This window comes from Lycium ferocissimum, chromosome 3, assembly GCF_029784015.1.
Source record: "Lycium ferocissimum isolate CSIRO_LF1 chromosome 3, AGI_CSIRO_Lferr_CH_V1, whole genome shotgun sequence".
Classification (NCBI taxonomy): Eukaryota; Viridiplantae; Streptophyta; class Magnoliopsida; order Solanales; family Solanaceae; genus Lycium; species Lycium ferocissimum.
This window is the reverse complement of record NC_081344.1, coordinates 30,334,034-30,360,104: the sequence shown is the minus strand read 5'-3', so window position 1 is coordinate 30,360,104 and position 26,071 is coordinate 30,334,034. Positions and strand designations below refer to the sequence as shown.

General features: G+C 38.1%; 3 protein-coding genes across 4 annotated transcripts; 2 read left to right on the top strand and 1 right to left on the bottom strand.

Moving 5' to 3' along the window:
* The first annotated feature begins 275 nt into the window (after positions 1-275).
* LOC132050164 (uncharacterized) lies at positions 276-1,290 on the top strand. The gene has a single exon (XM_059441256.1). The coding sequence runs from the start codon at positions 388-390 to the stop codon at positions 1,033-1,035; it is 648 nt and encodes a 215-aa protein (XP_059297239.1). The 5' UTR covers positions 276-387; the 3' UTR covers positions 1,036-1,290.
* A 603-nt stretch (positions 1,291-1,893) lies between these two features.
* Positions 1,894-2,468, bottom strand: LOC132050165 (pectate lyase-like). Its single transcript, XM_059441257.1, has 2 exons — positions 2,182-2,468; positions 1,894-2,078 (listed from the first exon to the last, which is right to left on the bottom strand). The coding sequence occupies exons 1-2, from the start codon at positions 2,382-2,384 to the stop codon at positions 2,033-2,035; spliced, it is 249 nt and encodes an 82-aa protein (XP_059297240.1). The 5' UTR covers positions 2,385-2,468; the 3' UTR covers positions 1,894-2,032.
* A 9,895-nt stretch (positions 2,469-12,363) lies between these two features.
* LOC132050162 (uncharacterized) lies at positions 12,364-25,869 on the top strand. Of its 2 annotated transcripts, none has more exons than XM_059441253.1 (9): positions 12,364-12,505; positions 14,168-17,445; positions 17,557-17,637; positions 22,415-22,567; positions 22,980-23,143; positions 23,242-23,389; positions 23,919-24,041; positions 24,376-24,463; positions 25,398-25,869. In XM_059441253.1, exons 2-9 carry the CDS (start codon positions 14,482-14,484, stop codon positions 25,598-25,600), a joined length of 3,924 nt encoding a protein of 1,307 aa, XP_059297236.1. In that variant the 5' UTR covers positions 12,364-12,505; positions 14,168-14,481; the 3' UTR covers positions 25,601-25,869. The 2 variants fall into 2 exon arrangements, with proteins under 2 accessions (XP_059297236.1, XP_059297237.1); XM_059441254.1 differs by lacking the exon at positions 12,364-12,505 and adding an exon at positions 12,917-13,667.
* Positions 25,870-26,071: the final 202 nt, after the last annotated feature.

The window sequence follows — 26,071 nt, the reverse complement described above, 5'->3', positions numbered from 1 at the left end:
CTTGTAAAGTTGTGTATAATGTATACAGTTATACACTTGCTTCTCATTCATCCCTGAAACTTTTTATTTGTTCTTTTGATCGTACCTGTCACTATATAATTAGGAAATGGAATTAGAGCTTCCATCTCTTCTTCTTCTTGATATATAGTCTAATATCTATATAAAAGCTTTAGAGTTGTGCATAATATATACACGTTCACACCTGAAACTTTTTATTTGTCTTTTTGATGCCAAGTGCTGTCACTTCATTATTTGGAAATGGAATTAAGAGTTTCCATATGACCTTATTGTTGCGTTTTGGTTTTTGCAGGTCGTTGATTGACCTTTTGAAGGATCGGTAGATGGTTACTTTCTAGTTCTGTTCCCCGTGCAGAGGAGGATTCGGAAATGAGTTTGATTTCACGACTGCGGCATCATTTGCCTGGTGTACTCTTGAGACAATCTGTTCAATCCAATGTGGCTGCCTCCCATTTTGTTACCTCAACTGTGTTTACTCGACACTTTGGTCAGCCTGCTAGGAAAGAAGAAGAAGAGGAGGAAGAAGTAGATATTGACCAGAGAAAGCTTCCAGCTGATTATGATCCTGCAACTTTTGATCCTACTGAGCATCGGAGTCCTCCATCGGATAGGGTATGGAGTCTTGTCGACGAAGTTTCGGGACTTACCTTGGTTGAAGTTGCAGAACTATCCTCCATTATTATGAAGAAGTTGGGTATGAAAGAGCAACCAACGGTTGGCGTTATGAAGGCAGGGGCTGCTGGATTGGCAGCGGCAGCTATGAAGGGAACAGAAGCAGCTAAGGAGGAAAAGAAACCGGAGAAAACTGTTTTTGAACTTAAATTGGAGTCATACGAGTCAACTCAAAAGATAAAGATAATCAAAGAAGTCCGAAGTTTTACTGATTTGGGACTCAAGGAAGCAAAGGAGTTAGTCGAGAAGACTCCTGCTGTTTTCAAGAAGGGAGTGTCAAAGGAAGAAGGTGAACAAATAATTGAGAAAATGAAAGCTCTTGGAGCAAAAGTTGTTATGGAATGATAATGAACAAAGTATTAGGTTTGATATCGGGTTCATCCAAAAGTATTTTGAAACTAGATTATGCTTCTTTCGGCTATGCAGTTTTGTAGTCTACTTTTCATTCCTTTTTCCAGAACCAGAACCCCTCGGTGTGGCTCACAAATAATTTTGTCCATCGTGTTTGTTTGACATGCTTGGCAGAAGATGAACGTGACTTAGTTGTAGTCTGCTCTTCTTTGACTCTTCTGCGGGATGAATGATTCTTTTCTTATGGGTGGTTGGTTTGGAAGGAATTGTGTCTTACCGTGCTCGTTGCATCTAATATGCACAGAGGGATATGAACTTTTCTCTTTTGTTCAATATGTTCTATGCAAAATGCTTAGGCTCGACTTAATTCCTTATGCAGAATCCTTGATTAGCTTAAAGAGATGCTGAATATTGCTGATTTCTAGATCATTTGAACTTCCATCTTTTGCATGGCAGAGATTAGCTTTATGATTAGTCTTGTAAAGTGCAAATAGATCTGCATTTGTACTTTGTTGTGTCGAAGTATAGAGAACTGGTAATTGTGCCCAAGTACACAAAATGAGGAAGATAACTGGTGCAATAAACATCCTCTTCTCATGGAAAAGCACAAAGTGACATTAACATCCTATTAATGCATCAAGGCAACGAGGGAAGAAACAAGAAGTATGATTTCCATCTCAATCTTAAAAGTGTGAAAATAAAATCAACATTTGATAAAACTATATCTGCTTATATTTGAAGTGTTCATTGGTTCCGTTTTGGGGGTTGAGGTTCTCTAACCACTTTGGTGTATTTGGTACATAATAAAGTATCTTCTTAGACAATATTTTTGATGAAATTAGTCGCTTTAAATTTCTTAAGAAGTGTTTTTCTCAATAAGAACATTTTACAACGGGAAACCAAATAACACAATTTCTAAGAGTATACCACTTTCCCTTACAAGTATTATTAACTCTTTTAAGTCTTAATTCATGTCTCAGCACCATTATCCTCATATCATCTCCCTCAGATACCTCCTTGTGCCGTTTAAGATTGTTCTGCAATGTTGGAGAAGGACTAATGTTAATTAAAATTCATTTAGCTTTTGATAAAAAAGTATTTTAAGAAGAAAAAAAAAGCAAGAGTTACAGAAGCAGTTACTCTCCAACTTCCTTGTTGAAAGTTTCAGTGAGTTGCTCAGGATTTTCATTATAAGCAGCAAGAGAAGACTTGATGGCTTCTTCAGCTTTCTTTTCCAAATAAGGGTCAAAATCAGCAATGTTGGCATGCAACTTTGGGATTAATGAAGCAAAAAACAAAATGGAAAAATGCAATATAACTGAATTACAACTAACAGAGGCCATTGTTTTCCTTTTTTCCCCCCTCTACAACTGTTGATTTTGGTATTGCAGGTGAGTTCCCAAAAGGTGGGGAAGAGAATGGCGACAACATATACACCATACAAGGAACAATGAAAGATAGTAACTTAAGGGGGAACAACGTACGGATGACCAAATAATAATTTGAGGTTGACCCCAACGGTTTTCCTAACTACTACTTTTGAATGGTTGTGTGGAAAAAAAAGTCTAGGGGTATGATTTCTCTCTCCTTAATCAGAGGTCTGACGATTCCTAAGAATGAAAATGTTTTAGTAGGGAAGCTTATCCTTATAGAGACTTGCGCCACGTGAATCCAGATTAATCGGACCAATAAATACCAAATGCCGAATGATTAGGGAAACAAAAAGACAAATAGAGAAACAACAAAGCGGATTTAGAATATTGTTAAACTATATTTATAGTAGTGCAAATTCGTAGTCTTGAAGATGATAAAAAATGTCATAAAGTCGGACATTCACTTTAATTTACCTTTGTTATAGACTATAAAAATGCCCTTTTAGGGAAACAAGTCTCTATCTCCGGCTCTAATGTCTTCTTTTTCAACAAATACGTTAAAGGAGTGAATATATAATACCTATGGGTAAATGCTAAAGAGATGACTCACTGATTATGTTCATTCACGAAGATAAATCGGGGTAAAAGATTCTCCGCGTGTAAATTAGAAAGGGCGCTGAGCTTTGCAATCAGCCCTGAGGTCTTGAGAACTCGTGGATACAATCAAATAAGAATCTAATAGAGCCCACATCTCCCCTGTAGAACAGAAACATGTCATCTGCAAATCCCAACTATACTATCTGGAGCATATTGGGTGGTAGTTAAAGTTGAGATTCAATATCATTATCTTCAATAGTCTGTTCAGATTTTCCATGGCCAAAACAAATAAGAATGGGAAGAGTGGATCTCCCTATCTCAACCCCTCTCTAGCTTGGAATGGTTTGGACTGTCTCCGTTTGGACTGTCTCCCATTTATCACAACTGAACAAGATACAGTGGAAACACAAACCATGATCCAGTTAATGAAGACATCAGGGAAATTTAAATTGTGCAGTACTTGTTGCAAGAATAGCCACTCCAAAGAATTATATGCCTTCTGCATATCCACCTTTAGCATACGTCTATGGGATATTCCTTTTCTACCATAACCTTTTACCAGTTCATGTCCAAGTACCAAGTTGTCAGTAATGACCCTGCCAGGAACAAAGGAACTTTGACTAGCATCAACCAAGTAATCCATTACCCTTTGTAATCTCTTTATCAGGATTTTTGAAATGAGCTTATACAAGATGGTACAACAAGAAATGGGCCTAAATTCTCTTATAGTTAATGGATTCTTTACCTTTGGGACAAAAGTGACAATTGTTGCAATTTATGGGTCTATGCCTAACACCTGTATTGAAGAAGTCCTAAACAACCTCTGTGACATCCTCCCCAACTACTGTCCAAGCTTTCTTAAAAAAGCAAGCATGGAAACCATCTTTCCCCGGGGCTTTCAAGTTATCAATATCCTGTAAACACTGCTAATTTCCTCTATCTTGATTGGTGCAATAAGTTCCAGCTACTGACTCCTACACAAAATTGGACCATTATTCATGACAGTAACTTGTATGGCTGGTAGTTTATCAGCTGCAGTACCCGATAGACTTTTATAAAATCCTATGATTTCTCGCTCTATATCCTCCTCATTATGTAGAGTGGACCCATCTGTATCATTGAACTATGAGATATGATTCTGGGATTGCCTATTCTTCATATTGGCGAAGCAAAAGGCAGTGTTTGAGTCCCCTAACTGCAACCATTGAACTTTAGACTTCTACCTCAATATACTTTCTTCAATATTTACCTATTTTTCAAGCTCCAATTTTAGGTTCCTTTTCTGGTCAAATAAGTCATGATTATGATAGGGAATCCTCGTATGTTCTTGTAGCTCCAAAAGATCCTTCCTCACCTGTTGTATCTTATCATCAATTTTAGGGAAGGCTGCATTTTGAAGTTTCTTAATAGCGGTCTAAACTTTGGCCACTTTGAACCACACCTTTTGCATATTAGCTCCCTGAACATTACTAGTCCATGCTTCTTACACCTTCCCCAAAAAAAATTGTTGTTGAGCTAGATAGTTAAAGAATCTGAAATTTTTAGACCTTGATTTATGATAGCTCTAAAAATTGATACACAAGGGAGAGTGATCGGATATAAAAGGATCCATTGCTAGTACTTCCAATTGGGGCCAATTTGTCATCCATGCAACATTTACTCGTGCTCTATCTATCTTGCTATGCACACGGCTATTTGTCCATATGAAGAATCTCCCTAAACTCTTCACTCAGTAGTTCTAATGTCTGTAAGGAAATCAACAACATTTTGTACTTCTCTATCCTGTATTTGGGCACCCCTGTTTTGTCATCAACTGTTAATACTACACTAAAATCCCCCATAATCAAACATGGGCTAGAACAATTTGCATCCATCACTCTAATCACTCCAAAGGCTTCTTCTATCCTCCACAGTGTGTAAACCATATATCCCCACTTTTTTCTTAGTTAGAGAGACTTTAAAAGAAAAGAAATAAAAAAGGGGTTCTTTAAAAATAGTTATTTTATTAGGAAAAGAATGTATTTTTTTTATTTTTAAAAAATACGTTTATTGAGAAAATGACATTTTTAACCCAATTAAGTAACAATAGACTCATTTGGACCAAACTATCAACAGCAAGGCCATTTTAGACCTAACTATTAACGAAGAACATTTTTATTCAATTTCGCTTAGTTCAAGGGTATTTTGACCCTTTCTCACAAAACATTTACTCCGTCTGTTCACTTTTACTTGTATACTTTTGACTTTGCACGACCTTTAAGAATTAATAAATGAGGTATATATTTTATCATAATATCATATTAATTGGTGTATAGTTTCAGTAGACTTGGAAAATAATTCAGAAATGAGTAATTAATGCTTAGGGTAAAATAAGAATTTTATTTTATTTTTTATCTTATTATGTTAAAGTGGATAAGCAAAAATGAAAATTTATGTCATTTTTTTGCACGGAGTGCCCTTCTTTTGGGGTGGTCTTTAAATTTTGCCCCTCATATTTGTGGTCTTTAAATTATGCCCCTCGTATTCATTTCGTCTTTAATTTTTGCCCTTCGCATTGCAACTTTGAGCTTTCGCGGCTGTAGAATAATGAGGTTACGAGTTCGAACCCCGCTCAAGCATAAATTTAAAAAAAAATCGCAAGACAAGGTTTGGGTCGCGTGTATCTTGCGGACCGTATACTTTTTGTTAAGAAATTACACATTTTATCTGGGACCGACATCTCATGCCTTATGGGCAGACTTGGCGCTATAAAATGTCTTGGGTCCGCGTAACTTTGATAATTCCTTCACAAAGTTATGGATCAAGATAAAGTACCCATTAAAAGTTTGGTATCATGCATTTTGATAAGAATAAAAATTATGAGAATTAACCATTTCTATCTTCGGAAGAAAGAAGTGGACTCAAAAACCAGTGTTGAAATCTTCTAGTTTGTTCGTTTGTTCATGAATTACATGATAAGAAGATAGTGATGAAGCACACAGCAGTTTCAAGATTTGATTACAAACATAATCACGGTTAAGGCATGATACCAACCTTTTAATGGGCATACTTTTAATGGGCAAAAGAAACTTATGCGGCCGATAACTTTGTGAAGGAATTATCAAAGTTATCTTGGACCCCGATACTTATACCAAGTCTGCTGCCCATAAGGCATGGTATCTTGGTCCCATAACTTTGGTAATTCCTTCACAAAGTTATCTTAGGTGGGGCATACTTTTAATGGGCAAACTTTTATGTCGGATCCGGCGTAAACTTTTGAAAACGAATTATCAAAGTTATACATGTTTTAGGACCGGCATACTTATGCCAAGTCTTACATAAGGCATAAGCATGTAGGGTCCGCATAACTTTTGGTAATTCCTTCACAAGTGTATGCCGTTAGGGGGGCATATAGCGAAATTTAAACTTGCCTTGCGAATTTTTTTTAAAATTTTATTTTAACGCGTGGGTTCGAACACGAACCTATGGATTTTAGCCGAAGGGCAAAATTTAAAGATTTCAAATATGAGGGGCAAAATTTAAAGACCACCCCAAACGAAGGGCAATTCTGCGAATTGCCCACTTTATGTTAAAGTGGACAAGTAAAAATGAAAATTTATTTTTATAAGAGTTGTAACATAAGCCCGGCCCAGAACAAAAATGATGCAAAAAAAAAAAAATTTAACCAAAATACCCCAAAAAAAAAAAATATTACCAATATACCTTTAGCGCGATTTTCTTTGCGCTAAATCCTAAATAACGATACGCATTAAGTGTTTTTTAGCGCGAAGATAAAGGACTTTTGCTTGTTGTCCTATAGCGCAGTAAAATACTGCGTTATAGTTCTCAACTTAAGCCGATCGGGTTCCACTGCGATCCCTCCAAGTCGATTGAAAAAAAAAAAAAAGGAAACGGCCGTTGACGAAAAAAAGAGGTGGTCCCACTTCCAAAAACGTCACTTTCTATTAAATTTCGTCCGGAAAGTTTAGATTCTCGGTATATTCAAGTCGAGGAGCAAGATTCTAAGTTCAAATTTTGGGGAAAAGCGGCGTAGAACTCGATTAAATAACTCTACAAAATCTTGATTAAGGTTTTTTACTATGAACTTTTGTTATTACTTTGTTATATACATTATATTCTAAGCATGCTAAACATTTAATCCTTGCTATGTTTTTTTTTAAAAAAAAAATAATTTTTTTTTGTTCTTTTTCGGACTGGGCAGTGGCTGTTGCCACTGTTCCGATTTTTTATTTTTTTTTTGGTTTAATTCAATATTTGTTAAATGTTTATGAATTGTTAATTTATTAAATGTTTATGAATTGTTAATTTGTTATATGTTTATGAGTTGATAATTTGTTAATTATTTATGAATTGTTAATGAATTATTATTTTGTTAAATATTAATTATGAATTTATTAGTTGTTAAATATTGTTTATGAATTGAAAGAAATTGATTGGTAATGAATTATTATGTTGTTAACACTTTGATTGGATGATTGTTATGTATTATTTTGACATTTTTAGTATTGTGTCATATTGTATAGGACCAAATCAATGATTACATAAAATAGGACCTTTCTGGAATTTACATAAAAATTATCTAAAAAAGTAATCAAAAACAAACATTGTATTTAAATTAACAACATAATATAATACAATAGGTAACAACCATCCAGATAAGTTGTAAATGATTATGAATTGTTATCTATATAATTTTAAAAGCGTGACTATATATATGTTAAATAAAAAAGATTATCTAAAAAAGAATAGCTAAGTTCTTCTTTTCATAAATACATGGTTAACGATAAAAATGTAAAGATTATCTAAAAAAGTAACAATCAAACAAATTGTATTTAAATTAACAACATAATATAATACAATAGGTAACAACCATCCGGATAAGTTGTAAATGATTATAAATTGTTATCTATATACTTTTAAAAGCGTGAATATATATATGTTAAATAAAAAAAAATTATCCAAAAAGAATAGTTAAAGTACTTCTTTTCATAAATACATAAGTTAACGATAAAAATGTAAAGTATGTAGAAAAATATGTGGTCGACGAATATACTTTTTAGTCTAATTTTATCGTAGCTGTGTTGGTTATTTGGTCAACTAAAAATATATCACATATTCAAAATAGAGTTCTAAACAAATATTACTATGAATTTCGATTCTCAAACTAATTAACATAAGATGATTCTCAAAAAAGTCTTTGCCATCACATATGTGTCCTTACTATCACATATTAAATTTATTTATATCCATATTAATTATTCACAAGATATAATACTACATAATTCACATATTCCCTACAAATTATTAATTAGTTAATATAATTTATCTTTCATTTCAAGAATAATGACTAATTTAGTTTTGTACGGATCGGACTCTTTCATGGATCCGAATGTTCCCCACAGGCCCGATGTTCCCCCGGGGCCGATGCTCACGCGGGGCCTCTGTTCACCGGGACCCTCTCGATAGATCAAGATTGTCGTTACAAGACAATCATAGATCGGTCTTATTATGGGTCGGTGCTATAGGGATATCTACTAGCTCGCCCCCGTCAGGCTGAGAGGCAGGCCGGCTCTTTTACGCGAGCACCCCCACGCCCTCGCGTCTTGGAGATATTGTTTCGGGGCGGCATCTACCGTTGCGTGTCCGTTGGTCGAGTACGGTATGATTGGGCGCTCACTGCGGCCATGGTTGAGCGGTGGAGGCAGTAGACACATACCTTCCATCTTCGCACCGGTGAGGCCACGATTACACTTCGGGATGTGGAGGTCCTATTTGACCGGTAGATGGAGAGCCATTATACACTCGGTACGAGCCTCCTCCTCGGTCGGACGTGGGCGACGAGTTGACTAGGCTCACCCACCGTGCTGTTGCCCCGGGCCGGATGTCGGGACGTACTCGGGTTCGGATTAGTGCACTCGCACTTTTTTGGAGGTCTTGATCCGGTTAATGACGGCACCCCGCGGACGGCTCGTCGATCGTCATGCCCGTTTGTGTCCGCTTATTATATTCGGGGGCATCTTGTTCCCGAATTCATCGGTGCCTTTGTCGGCTTACGTTATTTGGTTTTCTTGGAGCATCCGGACCGCCCGGGGAGACTAAAAACAGGGGGGGGGCGTTTTGGCGTATCTTTACGGATGTACGTGCCGAGCGTCTATTGGAGTTGTGCGTATGTGTGTGGATTTTTTGTTGTTCTCCGTAATATTTTAAGTATGCCTTCCTTTAATGTAGACAAAACTGAAAAGACGATTTAAAAATCGTATTTTCTAATATCGCTGTACGCTTATGGGCATGGGAGAGGATGCTGCCTTTTCAGCCCGTACCTAGGCATCACCTCGACATTGACATGCCTTATGCGAGGAGGTGGACAGCGGGTTTTGATCGGGATGTGGATATGCACCACAGTATTCTACCATTCCGGGACCAGCTTGATCACATGACGGACGATGCGGTAAAACAATTTAAATTTACATTAATAATTTAATTAAACGTCTTTTCGACTTGGTGATCACTGATTTGTATGTATATGTTATGCAGCTATTTATATGGACGCCGTACGCTGCTATATTAGATGGTTTGCCGGCCTTCGTAGGAAGGTTGGGGGGTTTAGATGTCGCGGTGTCCATTGATACACTGGACATCGTAGAGGAGCATGCCCGAGCGTGTCTTACGGCGGTTGGGCATACACGAGGTATACCCCGACTGGCCGTCATGAGCTCCGACACTACCCGTCGGGACGATCGAGTACACTTGCCGTTGATGATGATTTCAGTTTTCATGGATGTACGGACTCCGCCGATTGGGAGAACACAGAGCGCTTGCGTTTATGCGTCGGCCATTTGACTCCCATTCGGCATTACATGCGCCCCGTATCATCAGATCACACGCCGATTGATCGGCAACCCGGCTTGCGTCCCCACGGGATGTAGGATACTCGACACGGCTCGCATTTGGCGGTATTGGTAAGTTTATCGTATTTAGATTTATTTAATCGTTAAATGTTACGTTTTAAAAAATAACTTTTTTTTTTTCTTGAACACAAATACGGTGGTGGCCGTACAGCGTTTACGCATGTTGGGGTTAGAGCATATGCCTTGCCCCCGGCTTGCGGGGCTTGCGGCGGAGATGGTACGGATAGCGAGAGGATGGTATCCGCGGTGCATGCGAGATTAGGCGCGAGGGAGGAGCCTATTCGGAGGGGTGACTATCGAGAAGCCGCTGTGAGGAGGAGGGGGTGCTCCCGAGAGGCGCGGCCGTGCGTAGCCAGGACGCCGTGCTTTGCCGGGGACGCCGTGCGCGTGGCCGCGGTGGTCTTTGCCCGAGAAGACCTGGTAGTGGAGGACACCATCTGGTAGATGAGCGCGGATGAGGCCTATCCCATTCCGGGGCGTTCACGGTCTGTCCATCCGCCCGTTCCGGGCCGTGGCAGCTTCACGCTGGGGACTCACCTACGTTTTACGCCGGCGCTCTTGCTTTGAGGATGCCGGGTCGTCATCTCAACCGAGCCGTAATGCATACATGAAGGAGCGTGATAACGTTGATTGGGCGGCGTTACGCGCTTCATTAGGCGATGAGCGGCTCGCGAGGAATTTAGGACCCAGGATTCTTGACTTCGATGAGTTTTTGATCCCGTTAGTATTTAAAATGCTTATTTGTTCATTTAAATTATTTATTTAAATATATATATATATATATATATATATATATATATTTTATATTTTTTAGGATTTTAGGATTGGTCCACCGTGAGCCACCCACTCGTGAGAGCGTTTTCTCATGGGTACGTCGAGCCGGTACGGCTTTCTCATTGGCTCCATTATTCGTAGTCTCATCCCGAAAAAGGTTCGGTGTCTTCCCATATGACCTTTTTATTACAATTTCTTTTATTCAACATAAGGTCAATATTTAATATATATATTTTATTATTTAAAGTACTTATTTTAAATATGTATGTTACTTATTATTTCGTTATTTTGATATTTTAGGATTCGACGCCAGCGGGTCCGCAAGAGCGACCCACTCAGGGCATTACGGGTCGACTGTAGAGGGAGTAGGTGTCTTCTCATGAGACTACTGAGGCGCATGTAAGTTTTTTACTTAAAACTACTTTTATTCAATATAAGGTAAATATTTATTTAATTTTTATAACCTTTACTTGGACTTCGAACAACATCTCGTCCAGGAGACTACCTCATATTCACCACCACACCCATCTGAGGAGCCTACAGACCCATCTCGGGAACTGCTGCGCGCCGTCGACACACGAGTTTTGATTAAATAAATAACGTTAATATATTCAATATAAATAAGAAATGGTACTAATTATTATATACTTTTTAGGTTCATCCTTCGGCGCCTGAGGTAGCGACTCCGGACGAGGAAGTGGTTGGAGTCTCCGGACCTGCTAGGCCTGAGGTTCCGAGCGTGCCGGCGGGAACGGATCCCAGAAGAAGCACGTTCTAGTCAGGCGCACGGGTTAGGGGAAGAGGAGATGATCATGACTTGGAGCGTCGGTTAGTAAGAGGAAGAAGGACGATGGAGACGACGGCGAGGCGGTGGGGATGGCCGAGCCTTAGGCCTAGGAAAGTCTCCGGCATACTACATGTGGGACCCATCCTCGATAGTGTATATACATTAGTGTTGTACAATTTATCGTAAATATAATATATTTTTTTGCATATTTATACATATTATCTTAGTTTTTATTATTATTTATAGTTTCACACCCTAAATTGATTAAAAAAAAAAAAAAAAACTGACACGTTCGAAATAAAGTTAAGCATTAATTTAAAAATAAAAATGAAACCCTAAAAGATAAATAACGTAAAAGTAATGACTACAAGTCTTCAAACAAAAAAGGACTTGAGCACTTTTCAACCACTAAAACGACAATCCAAAGTATTGCGTATTCTTTATGTATTGAGCCTATCTTATTAATTGTACAAATATAAGTAGGTTCTATATAAAATATTGAAGTTAAGTCTCAAAGTGATTAATATCGGGCTAAACTACGAAAAAATAGGAGTGAAAATTGAGTGAAAAGCGCTTATAAAATCTTGCGCTATAGGCACTGAATAAAGTCCTTTAGCGCGATATTTTCTTGCGCTAAAGCACTTAACGGTAATTACAGGCCCGGGATTTGATGCTGCGATAAAGGTATATTAAACATTTTTTTTTGTTGGGGTATTTTGGTTAAAAATTTTTTTTTTTGCATCATTTTTGTTCCGGACCCACATAAGCCTGGCGCGCGTGCAAGTGTTTTGAGTGGACGAAAAGAAAACTTTGTGGAAAAAGTAGCGTATCTAAGCGTACTTTAGGGAGCAAGTAGCAAATTGTTCATTATCAGTCAGTCCCCTTTAACTAGAAAACAAGACAACATTTGACTCTTTCGTTCTTACTAACTATGGCAAAACTGTAGAGATCTATCAGTTCCATACGTCGATTTGCTTCTGCTATTAAATGTAGATGTTTGTGATGACAACTTCCCATCTATTACGGTAATTAAACTGTTTATCATCATACAAATTGCTATTTCTTTTTAAGTTTGGATTTTAAATGGTATGCTTGATTTAACTGAAATATTTGGGTTTGTTGATTTTCTGCCCCACCTTGATCGTTTAATTAACTACGTGTTTAGATCATTTACATCAAACTTATTTTTTTTGTTGATGAAATAATTGATTTCATTAGAAGCATCAAGAAGATGCAATTACAGGTAAGGTTATGCTAAACTCAGCATTATATAAAGACACTTATGAGACGTCTTTTTTACTTTCTTCGGAGATCATAGGTTCAAACTTTAGTAATCATAAAAAAAAAATGAAATTAGTTGCTGTGAAGGTTGAAAGAGTGAGGAAAGTAAGTAAAACAACAACAAGAAGATCCACAGTATAGTATAATCTCACCAGGTGGGTTCTGGGGAGGGTAGAGTGTACGTAGACCTTACCCCTACCTTTGAAATGGTAGATAGGTTGTTTCCAATAGGAGAGAAGAAAATGCAGCAAGATAATAACATAAACAAAGTGAAAGAAACAAGCAGGTAGTACTAGAGATCTAAGAATAAGCAAAGGTAAAAAGATACTAATACTCCTGACACGGAAAAAGATACTAATAGTGAGGAAAGTAAAACAAAGGAATGAAAGGCCGCCTTGCCTTTGATGTTGTCTTGTCTTGGGGAGCATCGAAGCTTGCTTCATCTCCAGAGTTTTCTTGGTCACCGAGGTTAGTGTGTCTTGCTGGGAGTTGAATTCTGGCTTGTTAAAAAAAGGGTCTGGAAAAGTGTGGCTAATTTGTTCTTTTATCATATTAGCCACACTCTTCTGTTAGTCGATCTTGATAGGGAAAGAATAACTCCTCTTGGAAGAAAACTAAAGTATGTGAGGAACTTTTGGCCGAATTTTTTTTTACCAGCACAAGGTCTTTGCACCAAACATATATGAATGACATGTGTGTCTTGACCTTTTTTTATCACGAATTATGAATATAATTAGTTAATTCTTATGTATTCTCTCCTTGGTTTGTATTTAATGATCCTCTTAGAGTATTTTTAACTTGGCTTGGTACAAGCGTTCAGTCCCGGATTGTGTGACGTGCCGCTTTTGAAGACATCTTTTTATGAAATGGAATAAAGTTTTAACCTTTAGGTGGAGTTTTAGGATGGTAGATACATTTTGAATGATATCTTTACGTATGTTACCTTGCTTAGGGCATGTAACATGTCAACCCTTAACTTTATCTGGTTTATCATATCCTGATGATATACTAAGAGCCTGTTTGGATTGGCTTATAAGTTGGTCAAACCAGCTTATAAGCCATTTTTAACTTATTTGGGTGTTTGGAAAAAAATAGAAACAACTTAAATTAAGTTAAAAAGTGCTTAAAAATAAGCCAAAATCAAGAAGTTGCTCAACCCCACCTTATTTTTTTTTTTGGCGTAAAAGCCATTTTGGTTTGATCAACAACTTTACCCTTTTATCCCTTATATTTTTTGTTAATTCCGATACCACCTTTACTTCTGAAAACCCTTTAAGCACTTTTATCCAAACACGTAACTGCTTATTTATAAAATAACTTTCAGCACTTAAAAGTACTTTAAGCACTTATGCTTAAAAGCCACTTTTTTCAGCTAATCCAAACGGGCTCTAAATGTTCGTGTGCAGGTTGTAGCTCTTTGCAAGGATCAGCTTTTACCTAAAAAGGGCAAGCACAAGGTACACCATTAGAAGTTCTCAGTTAGGATAACTGAAAAAGAGTCAGCTATAGCACATCTGTCTATTTACAAGGGTCTTCTGTTACCTAACTGCTCGATCAAAAATTCTAAAAGAGATAGCTAAATAAAATCAGTTATTACTCATTTCTTTTTAAAACATCCTATTGAGAATAAAGTTTGCTGTTGAGATTGGAAGTGCTTACTTGCTTGCTGTTCCATGGTGATTAAGTCTCCTTATGGGGTGAATGTTAAGAATCAATTACAATGGATAGGGATTTTGGAAAGGGCATGACGGGACAGCAAAATAACTTTGAACAAGCTCGTTATAGTTCTATAGACACTAGAACACAGGTCATTGGTTCTTCAAACCAGAGATTTTTCCAGGATCCATCCAGTTCTATCAATACAAACATAAGACCACCTGATCTCGCTGTACCAGTTGGAGCTAGGCCAGTAATGAACTATTCCATTCAGACTGGCGAGGAGTTTGCTCTGGAATTTATGCGCGAAAGAGTTAACCCAAAGCAGAACCTCATTCCTCATGCTACTGGGGGGACTGCTGGTGCAACTTCTTATATGGACCTGAAGGACAGACATGGAAAATCTCATGCAGGTTCTGAAAGTGGATCAGATATTTCCATGACCGCCTCAGTTGGAAAAACTCGAGTTCAACATCACGAGAGGTCTACGTCTGTAAATGAAAGGATAAGCAACCACCAAGCTGTGCAAACTGGAACTAGAGCCTCATCAAGAAATAACAACATCCATGGGATTCAAAGCCATATGTCTTCCAGATCTGGTACATCAACAAAGTTGAAGTTTCTCTGCAGTTTTGGTGGTAGAATTATGCCTCGTCCAAGTGACGGGAAACTTAGATATGTCGGCGGTGATACGCACCTCATCTGTGTAAGAAATGATATTTCTTGGGAGGAACTCAGGCAAAAGATGTTGACAATATTTAACAATTGTCATACAGTAAAATATCAGCTTCCTGGTGAGGATCTTGATGCATTAGTGTCAGTTTCTTGTGATGAAGACTTGCAGAATATGATAGAGGAATGTAATGTACTAGAAGGTGATGGATCACAAAAATTGCGGATATTTCTCTTTTCTTACAGTGACTTGGACGATTCTCTGGCTGGTGTGGAGAATGTTGAAGGAGATTCAGAGATGCAGTATGTTATTGCTGTCAATAGCATGGACTTAGGTTCAAGAAGAAACTCCATTGCTCTTGCAAGCACTTCAAAAAATACCCTGGATGAGTTTCTGAGTGCAACAATTGCTGGGGAGAATGGTCAAGTTGCTAAGCGTGTAGCAGGGGCTGATACTTCTGATCCAGTCATTGACATGCCTCTAACAAGTCAATCTGCTCATGAAGGAGTGTCAATTTCTTCACATACCTTCGACTCCAATCAACCAAGATACTTGGGTCAAACTGTACGTCATGGCGCTGAATGGCAACCTTTACCCTCTTCCATACCAGTTGACAACTTCCCAGGTGTAGATGGCAGAAGCCTGGTTCTTCCATCTACGCAAGTGCAGTATAACCATGGTTATCATCCACCAAACTCTTCACAACTTACAGATGACTTTCTTGTAAACTCGGCCCACGGTTACATGAATTGGAAAGAAGGCATGGCTCTCGAGCAGTCTCATCAGAGCTCACAGGTGAATGACCAAGAAACACATGTTACAGTAGTGAATCTGAAAAGAGATAACTCTCCCCGCAAGATGTTAGAACTTAGTAAAGATCTACCTCGAGAGAAGGAAGTACATGAGAAGGGAAATAGAAAGATAGAAAGCTCTTCACAGAAAATAAATGAGCCTGAAAAAATGTGGCCTTTGGAATGCGAAAAAGTTGGCTCCTCAAATGCACTGGATGATTCCACCTCAAGTCACATTTCTAGAGTTGAGGTATCGACCTTCACTGCTGTGGCAGTTGCTGGAAATGCTGTTATACAATCTAAAATTGATGAAAAGAGTCAGGAACAAGTGCAGAGTTCAGTGTCTGCTGAAGCTGTTCAGGAAGAAAAACTTGATAGGTTTACTGAAGATGGCTTCTCTGGATCTGGTAGAACTTCAAATGCTGGTTATGGGGACTCAGGGGCACATCCACATGACATTAGTTATGAACAACCATCAATTCCTCAACGGACTTTTCGTTCTGAATGGATACCCAGGGAACAGTCGGGCCTCAATCGTTTATCTAAATCTGATGATTCCGCTGCTTCACAGTTCATAATGACCCATGCACATTCTGAAGGATCACAGCAGATCATAGAATCAGTTAATAAATTGAACGATGGGAATGTGGCTTCTCAGACTGAGCTTTTTATACCTTCTGGAAGATCTTTGTCTGCTAATCAAAGTGCTACTGCAGAGAAAGGGGTAAAACTTCCGGAATCTCTGGAGTTAAGTGTCAGTGCCAGAGAAGTTTATACCAAGGGTGGTGGAGAAGTTTCCGAAGCAAATCTCTATAAGCCTGAGTTGAAAGCAGCAACTTATGCAGAGAAAGTGAAATCTGGACTAGGTGATCATATCATAAGCAATAATGTCCAGGCTGAGTCTGCTTCCGGGCAGACAGAGGTTCATTGTGGTGATGCATCTACAAATAGAGCCGAGGGAAATAAAGCAGCAGAGCAAATACAATCTTTGGCTGAGAAAGAGTGTCAGGTTGGAGAAGCAGTTTCCACAGGGAGGCCCTCTGTTACGGTTGGCACACTTAAGCATGGGAGCATTCTTTTTGACATTAATGACCGCTTCCCCCGTGATTTTCTCGCTGATATATTCTCCAAAGCCAAACTTATGGATACTTCACCAGTCCCTGCCCCACTGCACACTGATGGAACTGGTTTGAGCTTGAATATGGAGAACCATGAACCAAAGCACTGGTCCTTTTTCCAAAAGATAGCTCAAGGTGAGTTTGTTAGAAGAAATGTCTCTTTGATGGATCAGGATCATCTTAGTCTGTCTTCTACCCGTGCAAATGTTGATAATGGAGTGTCTACGGATTATGGTTATCCTCCTTTCAAGGGTGATGGACCAATGATAGATCATATGGACCCTCAGCTCAATACTGAAGCTGAGTTCCAACAACCATTACCTGAAATTGTTGTCCCAGACACCATGGATTTGCCTTCAGAGTACAACCCTTCTCAATCCACTGACGTTCAAACTATGCAGTATGATGTTGAATTGAATTCGAAAATACCTGAATCGGGCTATCAGGTATTTAGCAGTTCAGATTTCTAGCAGCATTATTTTGCTTCAATTTGAAATTATTGTTTTTCAGTAACACGTGCTAATATGTTGAAGTAAATCCTTTTATGTAACATGAAGGATGAGAACCAAGGAACTCAGAATGCTGGCTTTCCCCTTACCAATCTCTCGCCTGGAGACTTTGATCCCAGCTCCTTGCAGGTAGCATGGACTTTTGCTAGTAAATTTTTAATATCTTCTGTTTCACCTTGGAATATGTATTTTTAATTGGTGGTTGGATATAGGTTATAAAAGATTCATGTGAATCAAAAAGAGAACTAAACTTTTGGAAGGAAGTGAGGGATCGAGATGAATTATGCTACTCCACTAATTATTTACTTATAGTACATCACCCTTTCCTTTCCTACCCTTTTCATTCCTTGAATTTCTATACTAAAAAGTTCCTTTAGGAAAATAAAATAAAATAATCTAAATACTTACAAAGTATATATCAAGTCTAAGAATCTTCTTCACAATTAAGTACAAGATATAGAAAAGCTTTGAGTTTCTACTTTAAGGTCCGCGATGTACTTGCACAAGTTTCATCGAACAACTTATAATTTTTCTGAATCGTTCTGTTTGCTAAATCAAAATATATTAAAGGGTAAAGACTCAAATATGCCACTCGTTAATAGTTGGGCTCATTTATGTCATCGCCGTGTCTGAAATGGCTCATCCATGCCACTTGCCATTAACAACTCAAATGGCTGGTTTTCGAAAAACCAGATTTGACACGTGGCCTCCAATTAGAGGTCCAGATCGCCAAATTAAACCAGCCCAAGTAAAATTAAAACCTGTCCCAAATAAAATTGAAACCCGACCCACCCAGAATCCTTTTAACGCAAATCCCTATTCTTATTTCCCCCATCACATTATACGATCAAAACAAAAAACCTTAGCTATGTTAGATTGAACGTAATGGGAAGTAAAGAAGCATGATCCTGTACAAAGTGAGAATTATAAACTTCACATACTGGATGAATCCTTTTAGAGCAGTAGCTAATGGATCTGACCAATAATTTCATATACATTATTAAGATTGGTATTTCTAGCTAATGGATGGTCGGACAAGTAGCTAATGGATGGTATTCATATCCTTTTAGAGCATTAGCTAATTTTCAATCTAACATACGCATTTTTTTTTGAGATGGTAACAAACTGTATTGAAATCAAAAGTGCCAGTGGAAGGCCGTAGTTATGGGGTGTCTAGCAAAAGCTGCACAAAAATAATAAACTAGCAACTAAAGAGACTCTAGAAATTTGTGGATTAGATGTGGAAACAAACGACCACCTTTTCATTCATTGCAAGACAACTGCAAATCTGTGGTACATGTTCTTTTGTATTCTTGGTGTTAGTTGGTTCATGCCTAAAACTACTTTTGAACTACTCAACAGTTGGCAAGGGATTGGCAATAGAAATGGAGAAGAGAACTGGTGGCAGGGATTCCAGCTAATCCCTGCTTGCATTTGGTGGATAGCTTGGAAAGAGAGAAATTTAAGAGTTTTTGAAGACAAAAGCAACTCCATCCATAAATTTAGGATGAATTGTCTTAGTGTCTTATATTTTTGGTGTAAACAGAACTTATTGGGGGATATAGGGGATTTGATAGATTTTATAGGCCAATTGTAATGATATAGCAGACTAGTTTTAGACTAGCTTTTGACAGCTTCACCATCGCTCTTTTTATGAGCTTGTAATTACCCCTTCAGCACTTCCAGGTGCTGCTTTTGGATATGAATACAAGATGTTACCTTTATCAAAAAAAAAAAAAAAAAAAAAGACTCTAGAAATTGTATGAGTGTCTCTGCGTCATCTATGTACTTTTCTTTACGCCAAAAATACAAAAGTCGAATACAATTAAGCTTTATCTTCTGGATAGGGTTGCTTGTTATCAAAACATCTTGAATTCCTTTCCTTCCAGATAGTCCACCATATGCATCCTGGGATCATACTCCAATATTTCTTTGAGCTTTAGTCTCTCCACTTCTGTTCCAACTAGATATCATACCTAATGTATGAACTGGCATTGCCCAACTCAAACCAATATTAGCAAGAAATATGTCCCACAGTTGAGTAGTCCCCCTACAATGCAAAAAAGGTGACTGTTTGTTTCTGCAGTCCACATAAGTGACAGAGAAAGCAAAGGTGTATTCCCCTTCTTTGTAGTCTGTCTTGTGTTAAAAAAGCATTCTTTACTACCAACCAAACAAAGCATGCCACCTTGTATGGTATGTTTGTCTTCCAAATTTGTCTCCAAGGCCATTGTACCTGAAGATTGTTGTTGTGATTAATCCAAAGGTAAGCTGTCTTGACTGAAAAGACTCCTGATTTGTCTCTCAGCCGCCATAATTCATCTTGCTCAGGTAAGACTCCGTTGAAGAGATTAAGTGTGCTGAGGAAGGCACTGAATTTGTCTATTTCTCAGTCATTCAAAAGCCTTCTGAAGCTAAGGTCCCATCCTTGGTTGTTCCATACCTCATTGATATTGGCCTTTTGCTGCTGATTTAGGATGTAAACATCTGGATAGAAGTGCCGGAGAGAGCCATTACCTAACCGGTTGTCTTCCCATAAAGAAATATGTTGCCCATTCCCAACGTTGAGTCTGGTATTAATGCTGAAGATACTCCAAAGATTTCTGATAGTCCTCCAAGCCCTAACCCCATATACAGTGCTGACAGCTTTGGTTTTCCACGCATCATCCTCCCCAAATTTTTCTTTAATCACCTTCTTCCATAACTGATTGATCTTCATTTGAGTACCTCCAGAGCCATTTCATAAGTAAACTCTGATTCTTCTTTCTAAGATTTTTTATACCATTCCCTTCTTGTTGTTTGCTTAGTGTCAGAATTTTCCACTTGACAAGATGGATACCCCTTTTATCATAAGCATTTCTTACTAATGGGTTTTGTTTTGATCGTATAATGTGATGAGCGAAATAAGAATAGGAATTTGGGTTAAAAGGGTTCTGGGTGGGTCTGGGTCGAGTTTTAATTTTATTTGGGACAGGTTTTAATTTTATTTGGGCTGGTTTAATTTGGAGACGTGGACCTCTGACTGGAGGCCAAATGTCAAATCTGTTTATTGAAAACCAGCCATTTGAGTTGTTTATGGCAGGTGGCATGGATGAGCCATTTCGGTCACGGCGATGGCATAAATGAGCCATTTCGGATAGTTCAATGGCATATTTGAGCTTTTTCCCTATATTAAATAGAGAAAGGTTCTGTTCTTCTTCTTGATGATCTGGACGTAGTTACAGATACAGATTTTGCTTAGGCCATGCATGCCATATATACATCAGTCTGTATTCTGTCTAGTTGATATTGCCAAGTAGTGGCGCCCTGTAGGGTTGTACATGGAAGAGACCCTGGCATCACTTTTCCCGTTCACTTCTCTTTTTTGGTGATGGTGGTGGTTGGTGGGGGTGTGTGGGGGCAGCCGGGCAGCAGAAGCTGGAGATAGGAGTTAGGCGACGGTGGTCGCTTCTCAGTTAGGACTTATTAAGTTGCTAGCTAGAGATGATGTGCTTTCCCCCCACTTATCAGTTTGGATTCCTAGGGCGCCAAAAAGTGTGCTTCTTCGCATGGTTCGCGGCTAGAGGTGCGATTTTAACCACCAAAACTTTGAGAAAGAGAAGGATCAACTATGTTAGTTGGTGCTTTATGTGCAAAAAATTGGGAGAGGACACCTTCTCCTACATTGCCAGACAGCTTCACAGTTGTGATGGGAAATCTTGAGATGGTCCGAATTATTGTGGACCATGCCGGTTAGTGTGAGGGACGCTTTATTCAGTTGGGCCTTGAAAGACGGAAGAGAAGATACACGGTGTGGGGTATTGCTCCGTTAGCTCTTATGTAGGTGGTTTGGAAAGAGAGAAATATGAGAGCTTTTGATGGAAACGAAATTAGTTTTGTACATATAAGCCTTTTATCCTTAATTTCTTTTTGGTGTACCCATTAGGTTCCTATTTGTATTGAAGGATGAGTGTCTTTTTAGAGAACAATTTAGTTTTTAGTTTCTCTATTTTTTGGTATACAGGTAATACATCTATATGAGAGTTCTTTTCTCCATTATTAATGAATATATTCCTTACTTGATAAAAAAAAAAAAAAAAAAAAAGAAAAGGAAAATCAGTGTTGGAATCTCTATTCGGACCCTACGACGCCGAATCTGCAATTATCCTATCGCCTTCTCTGCATTACCAGATTTTGGGGACACCTCGAACGTGAAACTCGATTTTTAAATCCAAGATCTAAATAAAATGAGTCCATTTTATTGATTCCCAGCAGGGTAGAAAACCAACAAAGAAAGAGACCCAGATGGAGAAACAAAAGAAAAAGTGTAGCTTTTGGTGGAACGGTGGGTTCATGCCTTCACGGAGATGCAACACGTGTTTGTTAGTTGAAGCATCTGGGAAACAAATAGAATATACTTAAAAGAACTCTTTTTTTGGTCAACTTAAGAAAATGTACACACAAACACAGTATTTACAATTGAATTAAATTCAAATTCCCAAAGTGCCCTTGTTCGTCCTAGGCAACTCCCATGTGTATATAAAAGCAGACTTTTCCTAAATCAAGAGAAAAGGTAGTATGGTTTTCTTGTCCATGCTTTCATTTTCTTAAGCAATAAAGGTAGCTTTAATCAAGCCTTGTTTAGTGTAGCAGTCATTTTTGCTTTAAGTTTTGTTGTTTTCTCTTTTTGATTGTGTGTGCCGCGGGAGGAGCAGAGGTTGGTTGGAGAGGAGAGCGCTTGTCATTCATATTGCTCTTCGTTTTTGCATCTGGCTTATATATAGAAAGCGTTTCCGACTTTTTATTAGTCGTTTCTCATGCATTGATTATAGTTAATTAAACATCCCTTCTATTTGGGGCTTTAATGGATATTTGCAATAATCATTCTGTCAATCTTTGTTGTTAACTTGTTTCCATTCCATTATAGATTATCGCTAATGAAGATCTTGAAGAGTTAAAGGAACTGGGTTCTGGAACATTTGGGACCGTATATCATGGAAAATGGAGAGGAACTGATGTTGCCATCAAGAGAATAAAAAAAAGCTGTTTCACAGGTCGCTCATCAGAGCAGGAGAGATTGGTGAGTTTGATCTCGAACTGCAAAGTTTGTAAAATTAAACTAACAGAAGCTAAAAAGTTATAAAACCATGTTATTGTTTGCGCTGTCTGTATCATGGTAGAAGCTGTGAAGCATTTTCTTGTTGACTCTTGGTTTATGAGATTTAGCTTAAATTGTACACCCAATTGATATTTTGTATCATTCCAAGTTACTTTATACATACTTGAAATGGTTTTTGTCGCAGTATAGAAAGAGATATGGAGTGAGTTTCATTGCAGTCTAGAATTTTATAAAAAATAAAACTTGTAGAAGCTTTTAAGTACATACATTTTCTTTTAACTGGTAAGTAAGAGCTTTTAAGTACATACATTGGCCATGCTTCTGCTTTCTTTGCACTAGCTATTTTATGACAGAACTTGGGAACTATTTCCAGACTGTAGAGTTTTGGCGTGAAGCTGGAATTCTTTCAAAACTTCATCATCCCAATGTGGTGGCATTTTATGGTGTAGTGAAAGATGGGCCAGGAGGGACTCTTGCCACAGTAGCAGAATTCATGGTGAATGGTTCTCTTAGACATGTTTTACTTAGCAGGGACAGGTGCAGTTACTGGATAATACACTTAAAACTATTCTTTTTGTGTTCTCTTTTTGCTCAAGAAAACTTATTACATTGTCCTCCCTACTCGAACTGCCCAGATACCTTGATCGTCGCAAGAGGCTCATAATTGCAATGGATGCTGCATTTGGAATGGAATATTTGCACTCAAAGAATATTGTGCATTTTGATATGAAATGTGACAATTTGCTTGTCAACTTAAAAGATCCTTCTCGACCCATTTGTAAGGTAACCTTCAAGAATGTGCTGCTTTTGAATTATTTCAATGGATTCTGCATTTGCAAGAATGTGCTGGTTTTGATCTGAAATGTGACAATATGCTTTTTCTTTCTATAGCATACAAGTCTGATGAACATAATCAGCTTACTAACCAATATACCTTCGAAAGTAGTAGATCCAAAACATATAAAATGCAGTAAATCCCGCCATGGTCCAAGGTATCATTGCCACAATTCGTGATACAATCATCCATCATTAAGAATTTCATGTCTAGACCAAAATCAAGCAACAAGTGGAATACCACAAGAGAACTTGTACCTAATAAACATGTGTGCATGCTTTCTAGATTGTCTTTTCTGGATTACTAGCTCTAAAAGGCATAAAAGGAGTTTCTAACCCCAAACTTTAAACAGCTTCTTTAGTCACTTTGATAACCACTCATTATACCTAGTTACAAGTTTAACATGAAAGTTAAAGTCTTCATCAAGTAAAGTGTGCGGATCAGTCCCAAGCTAATGGAAAATTGTGTTCTGTGTAGGTGGCTGATTTTGGACTGTCAAAGATTAAGAGAAACACCTTGGTTACTGGTGGTGTCAGGGGAACGCTTCCATGGATGGCTCCAGAGCTATTGAATGGTGGCAGTAATAAGGTTTCTGAGAAGGTAAGCTTTCGATCCTTTTTTTTTTTTTTTTTTATTTAATGTTAATCTTTTGACATGTGAACGCAAAACTTATAGTCTATTTTGGATATCATTTTTTTTCACTTCGTGTTGGGGGCAGCGGTGCTTAGAGCTTATCATCTCAACATGTTGTTATAAATTTTTTGCCAACTTCAAGCTTATGTATTTTCTTACAACACTTCTATGTTCCCTTTGAAATGTTGTTTCATCATAACTTTATCAGCAGGAATTTCACTTTTAAGACGGAACAAATCATGAAAAAAAGCTAATCCCAGCACTAGTTGCCATTCCTAGTGACAAATTTTGAACTTTGCAGGTTGATGTCTTCTCCTTTGGGATTGTGCTTTGGGAAATCCTCACTGGCGAGGAACCTTATGCAAATATGCATTATGGAGCAATTATAGGTTTATTTTACTATATCCCTTCCAACATCTTGCTCTTGCTATTTCCCTTGCAGTTTGTGCTGCCATTGCTGTCTGCATCTCACAATGCAAATTACTTATTATATGCTATATTTCCTGCTAAGTACTGCCTTAATGAAGGATCAGCAGGAGTGTTAAGAGTCCATTCTAGAAGTAAGGAACAGGAGGTTGCTTTTTCACTGGAAAGTAAAGCACAGCAGTATAGACATATTTGGTCAATAAAGCTGCTTCCAATTTTTATCCTCTAATTTCTGAAGCAGCTACATTCTTCCAAAATAAAATAATCAATATCTAGAAGTTCGTGATCAAAACTTTGGGTCTTCTCAAGCCACTATTTAATTGATGTTATACTATATCTGGTAGGGCATTCCGCAAGTGCCAATATAATAAAAGACATTGAAGCTTAACATGCTTCTATTATTTTTAGTGCTTATTTCTATTCCCGCTAATCTTTTACTTAGGAACCCACTTAGAATGTTAGGTGCAACTTTGAACATACAAGAAAAATTGTATGTGGAATTGAGAATTGAAGTGGGCCGAAAAGACAGTATGTATTGGTGCGAAATGGGCTCGAATAGAGCGATAGAGGATTCTTGTAGCTGACCCCAACTATATTTAGGGTTAAAGTGTAGTTGATTGATTGATGGAATCTAGAATAGAACCACTCCTCTCCACCCCACTTCTTTATTCCCTATAATTCTCTCTTTGCTTTTTTCATTCTGTTCCACTCATTCTCATGCAATATCCCCCTTGTAGGTGTCCTTCCCTGTAGTTTTTGCTGGTTCTAAGCTACGGTAGAGATATGAAAAGACGGGCCTAAAAATGTGATCTAATCTTATGTAAAAGTTGAAACTGTATGAACCACAGATCCAGTTTGGAAATTAATGCAGTCCTATATCCTTCGTATTGTATGCAGGTGGTATCGTCAACAACACATTGAGACCGCATGTGCCAACCTTCTGTGATACTGAGTGGAGAATGCTTATGGAACAGTGTTGGGCTCCAGATCCTGCCATCCGCCCATCTTTCACTGAAATTGCCAGACGCTTACGTGCCATGGCTGCCGCCTGTCCACCAGGACGTCAAGCTCATCCAGCACAAAATCAGCAATCCAAGTGATGGTATGGCGTCTTCTTCCTCGGTATCCGTGAGTTTCTTCTAAGTATACTCTGTTTATTCTTTGTCATTCAGAGAGAGGAGAGTGGTCTCCTTCAGAGTGTGAAACAACATTGTCGAAAAACTATTGAGCGACATTATATATATACCCAGGAAACATGAAATTCTAGTTATATGTTGCAATTTGTAAAAGCATAATTTGTATCTATGATAAATGGAAATGTAGCTTTGGCCTCTGAAATGCTTGGTGATATTATAAGTTTTAAGTGATTTATTCTCGTCTTTATAATTTGCCTCGTTTGGCAACTAAAGGTGGGACATAGTTCCTTTTTTTGTTTGTCATACAAATGCAAAATGGAAAAGAGCAACTCACTTTTTCTCCATTATTTTAGAGGGGAATATAGTGAAAAATTGCAAAGAACTATGGACATTCTTTTCGTAACAAAGTATATTCATTGTATCAGCTTGTATAAG

Bases quoted from the DNA above. Each gene is read 5' to 3' on its own strand.
- LOC132050162 (XM_059441253.1), top strand. From the start codon at position 14,482: ATGGATAGGGATTTTGGAAAGGGCATGACGGGACAGCAAAATAACTTT. The intron at 17,446-17,556 runs GTATTTAGCAGT...TGTAACATGAAG, and splicing joins TACCTGAATCGGGCTATCAG to GATGAGAACCAAGGAACTCA. The intron at 24,042-24,375 runs GTAAGCTTTCGA...TGAACTTTGCAG, and splicing joins GTAATAAGGTTTCTGAGAAG to GTTGATGTCTTCTCCTTTGG.
- LOC132050164 (XM_059441256.1), top strand. From the start codon at position 388: ATGAGTTTGATTTCACGACTGCGGCATCATTTGCCTGGTGTACTCTTG.
- LOC132050165 (XM_059441257.1), bottom strand. From the start codon at position 2,384: ATGGCCTCTGTTAGTTGTAATTCAGTTATATTGCATTTTTCCATTTTG. The intron at 2,079-2,181 runs GTAACTGCTTCT...CCAACATTGCAG, and splicing joins TTCAACAAGGAAGTTGGAGA to AACAATCTTAAACGGCACAA.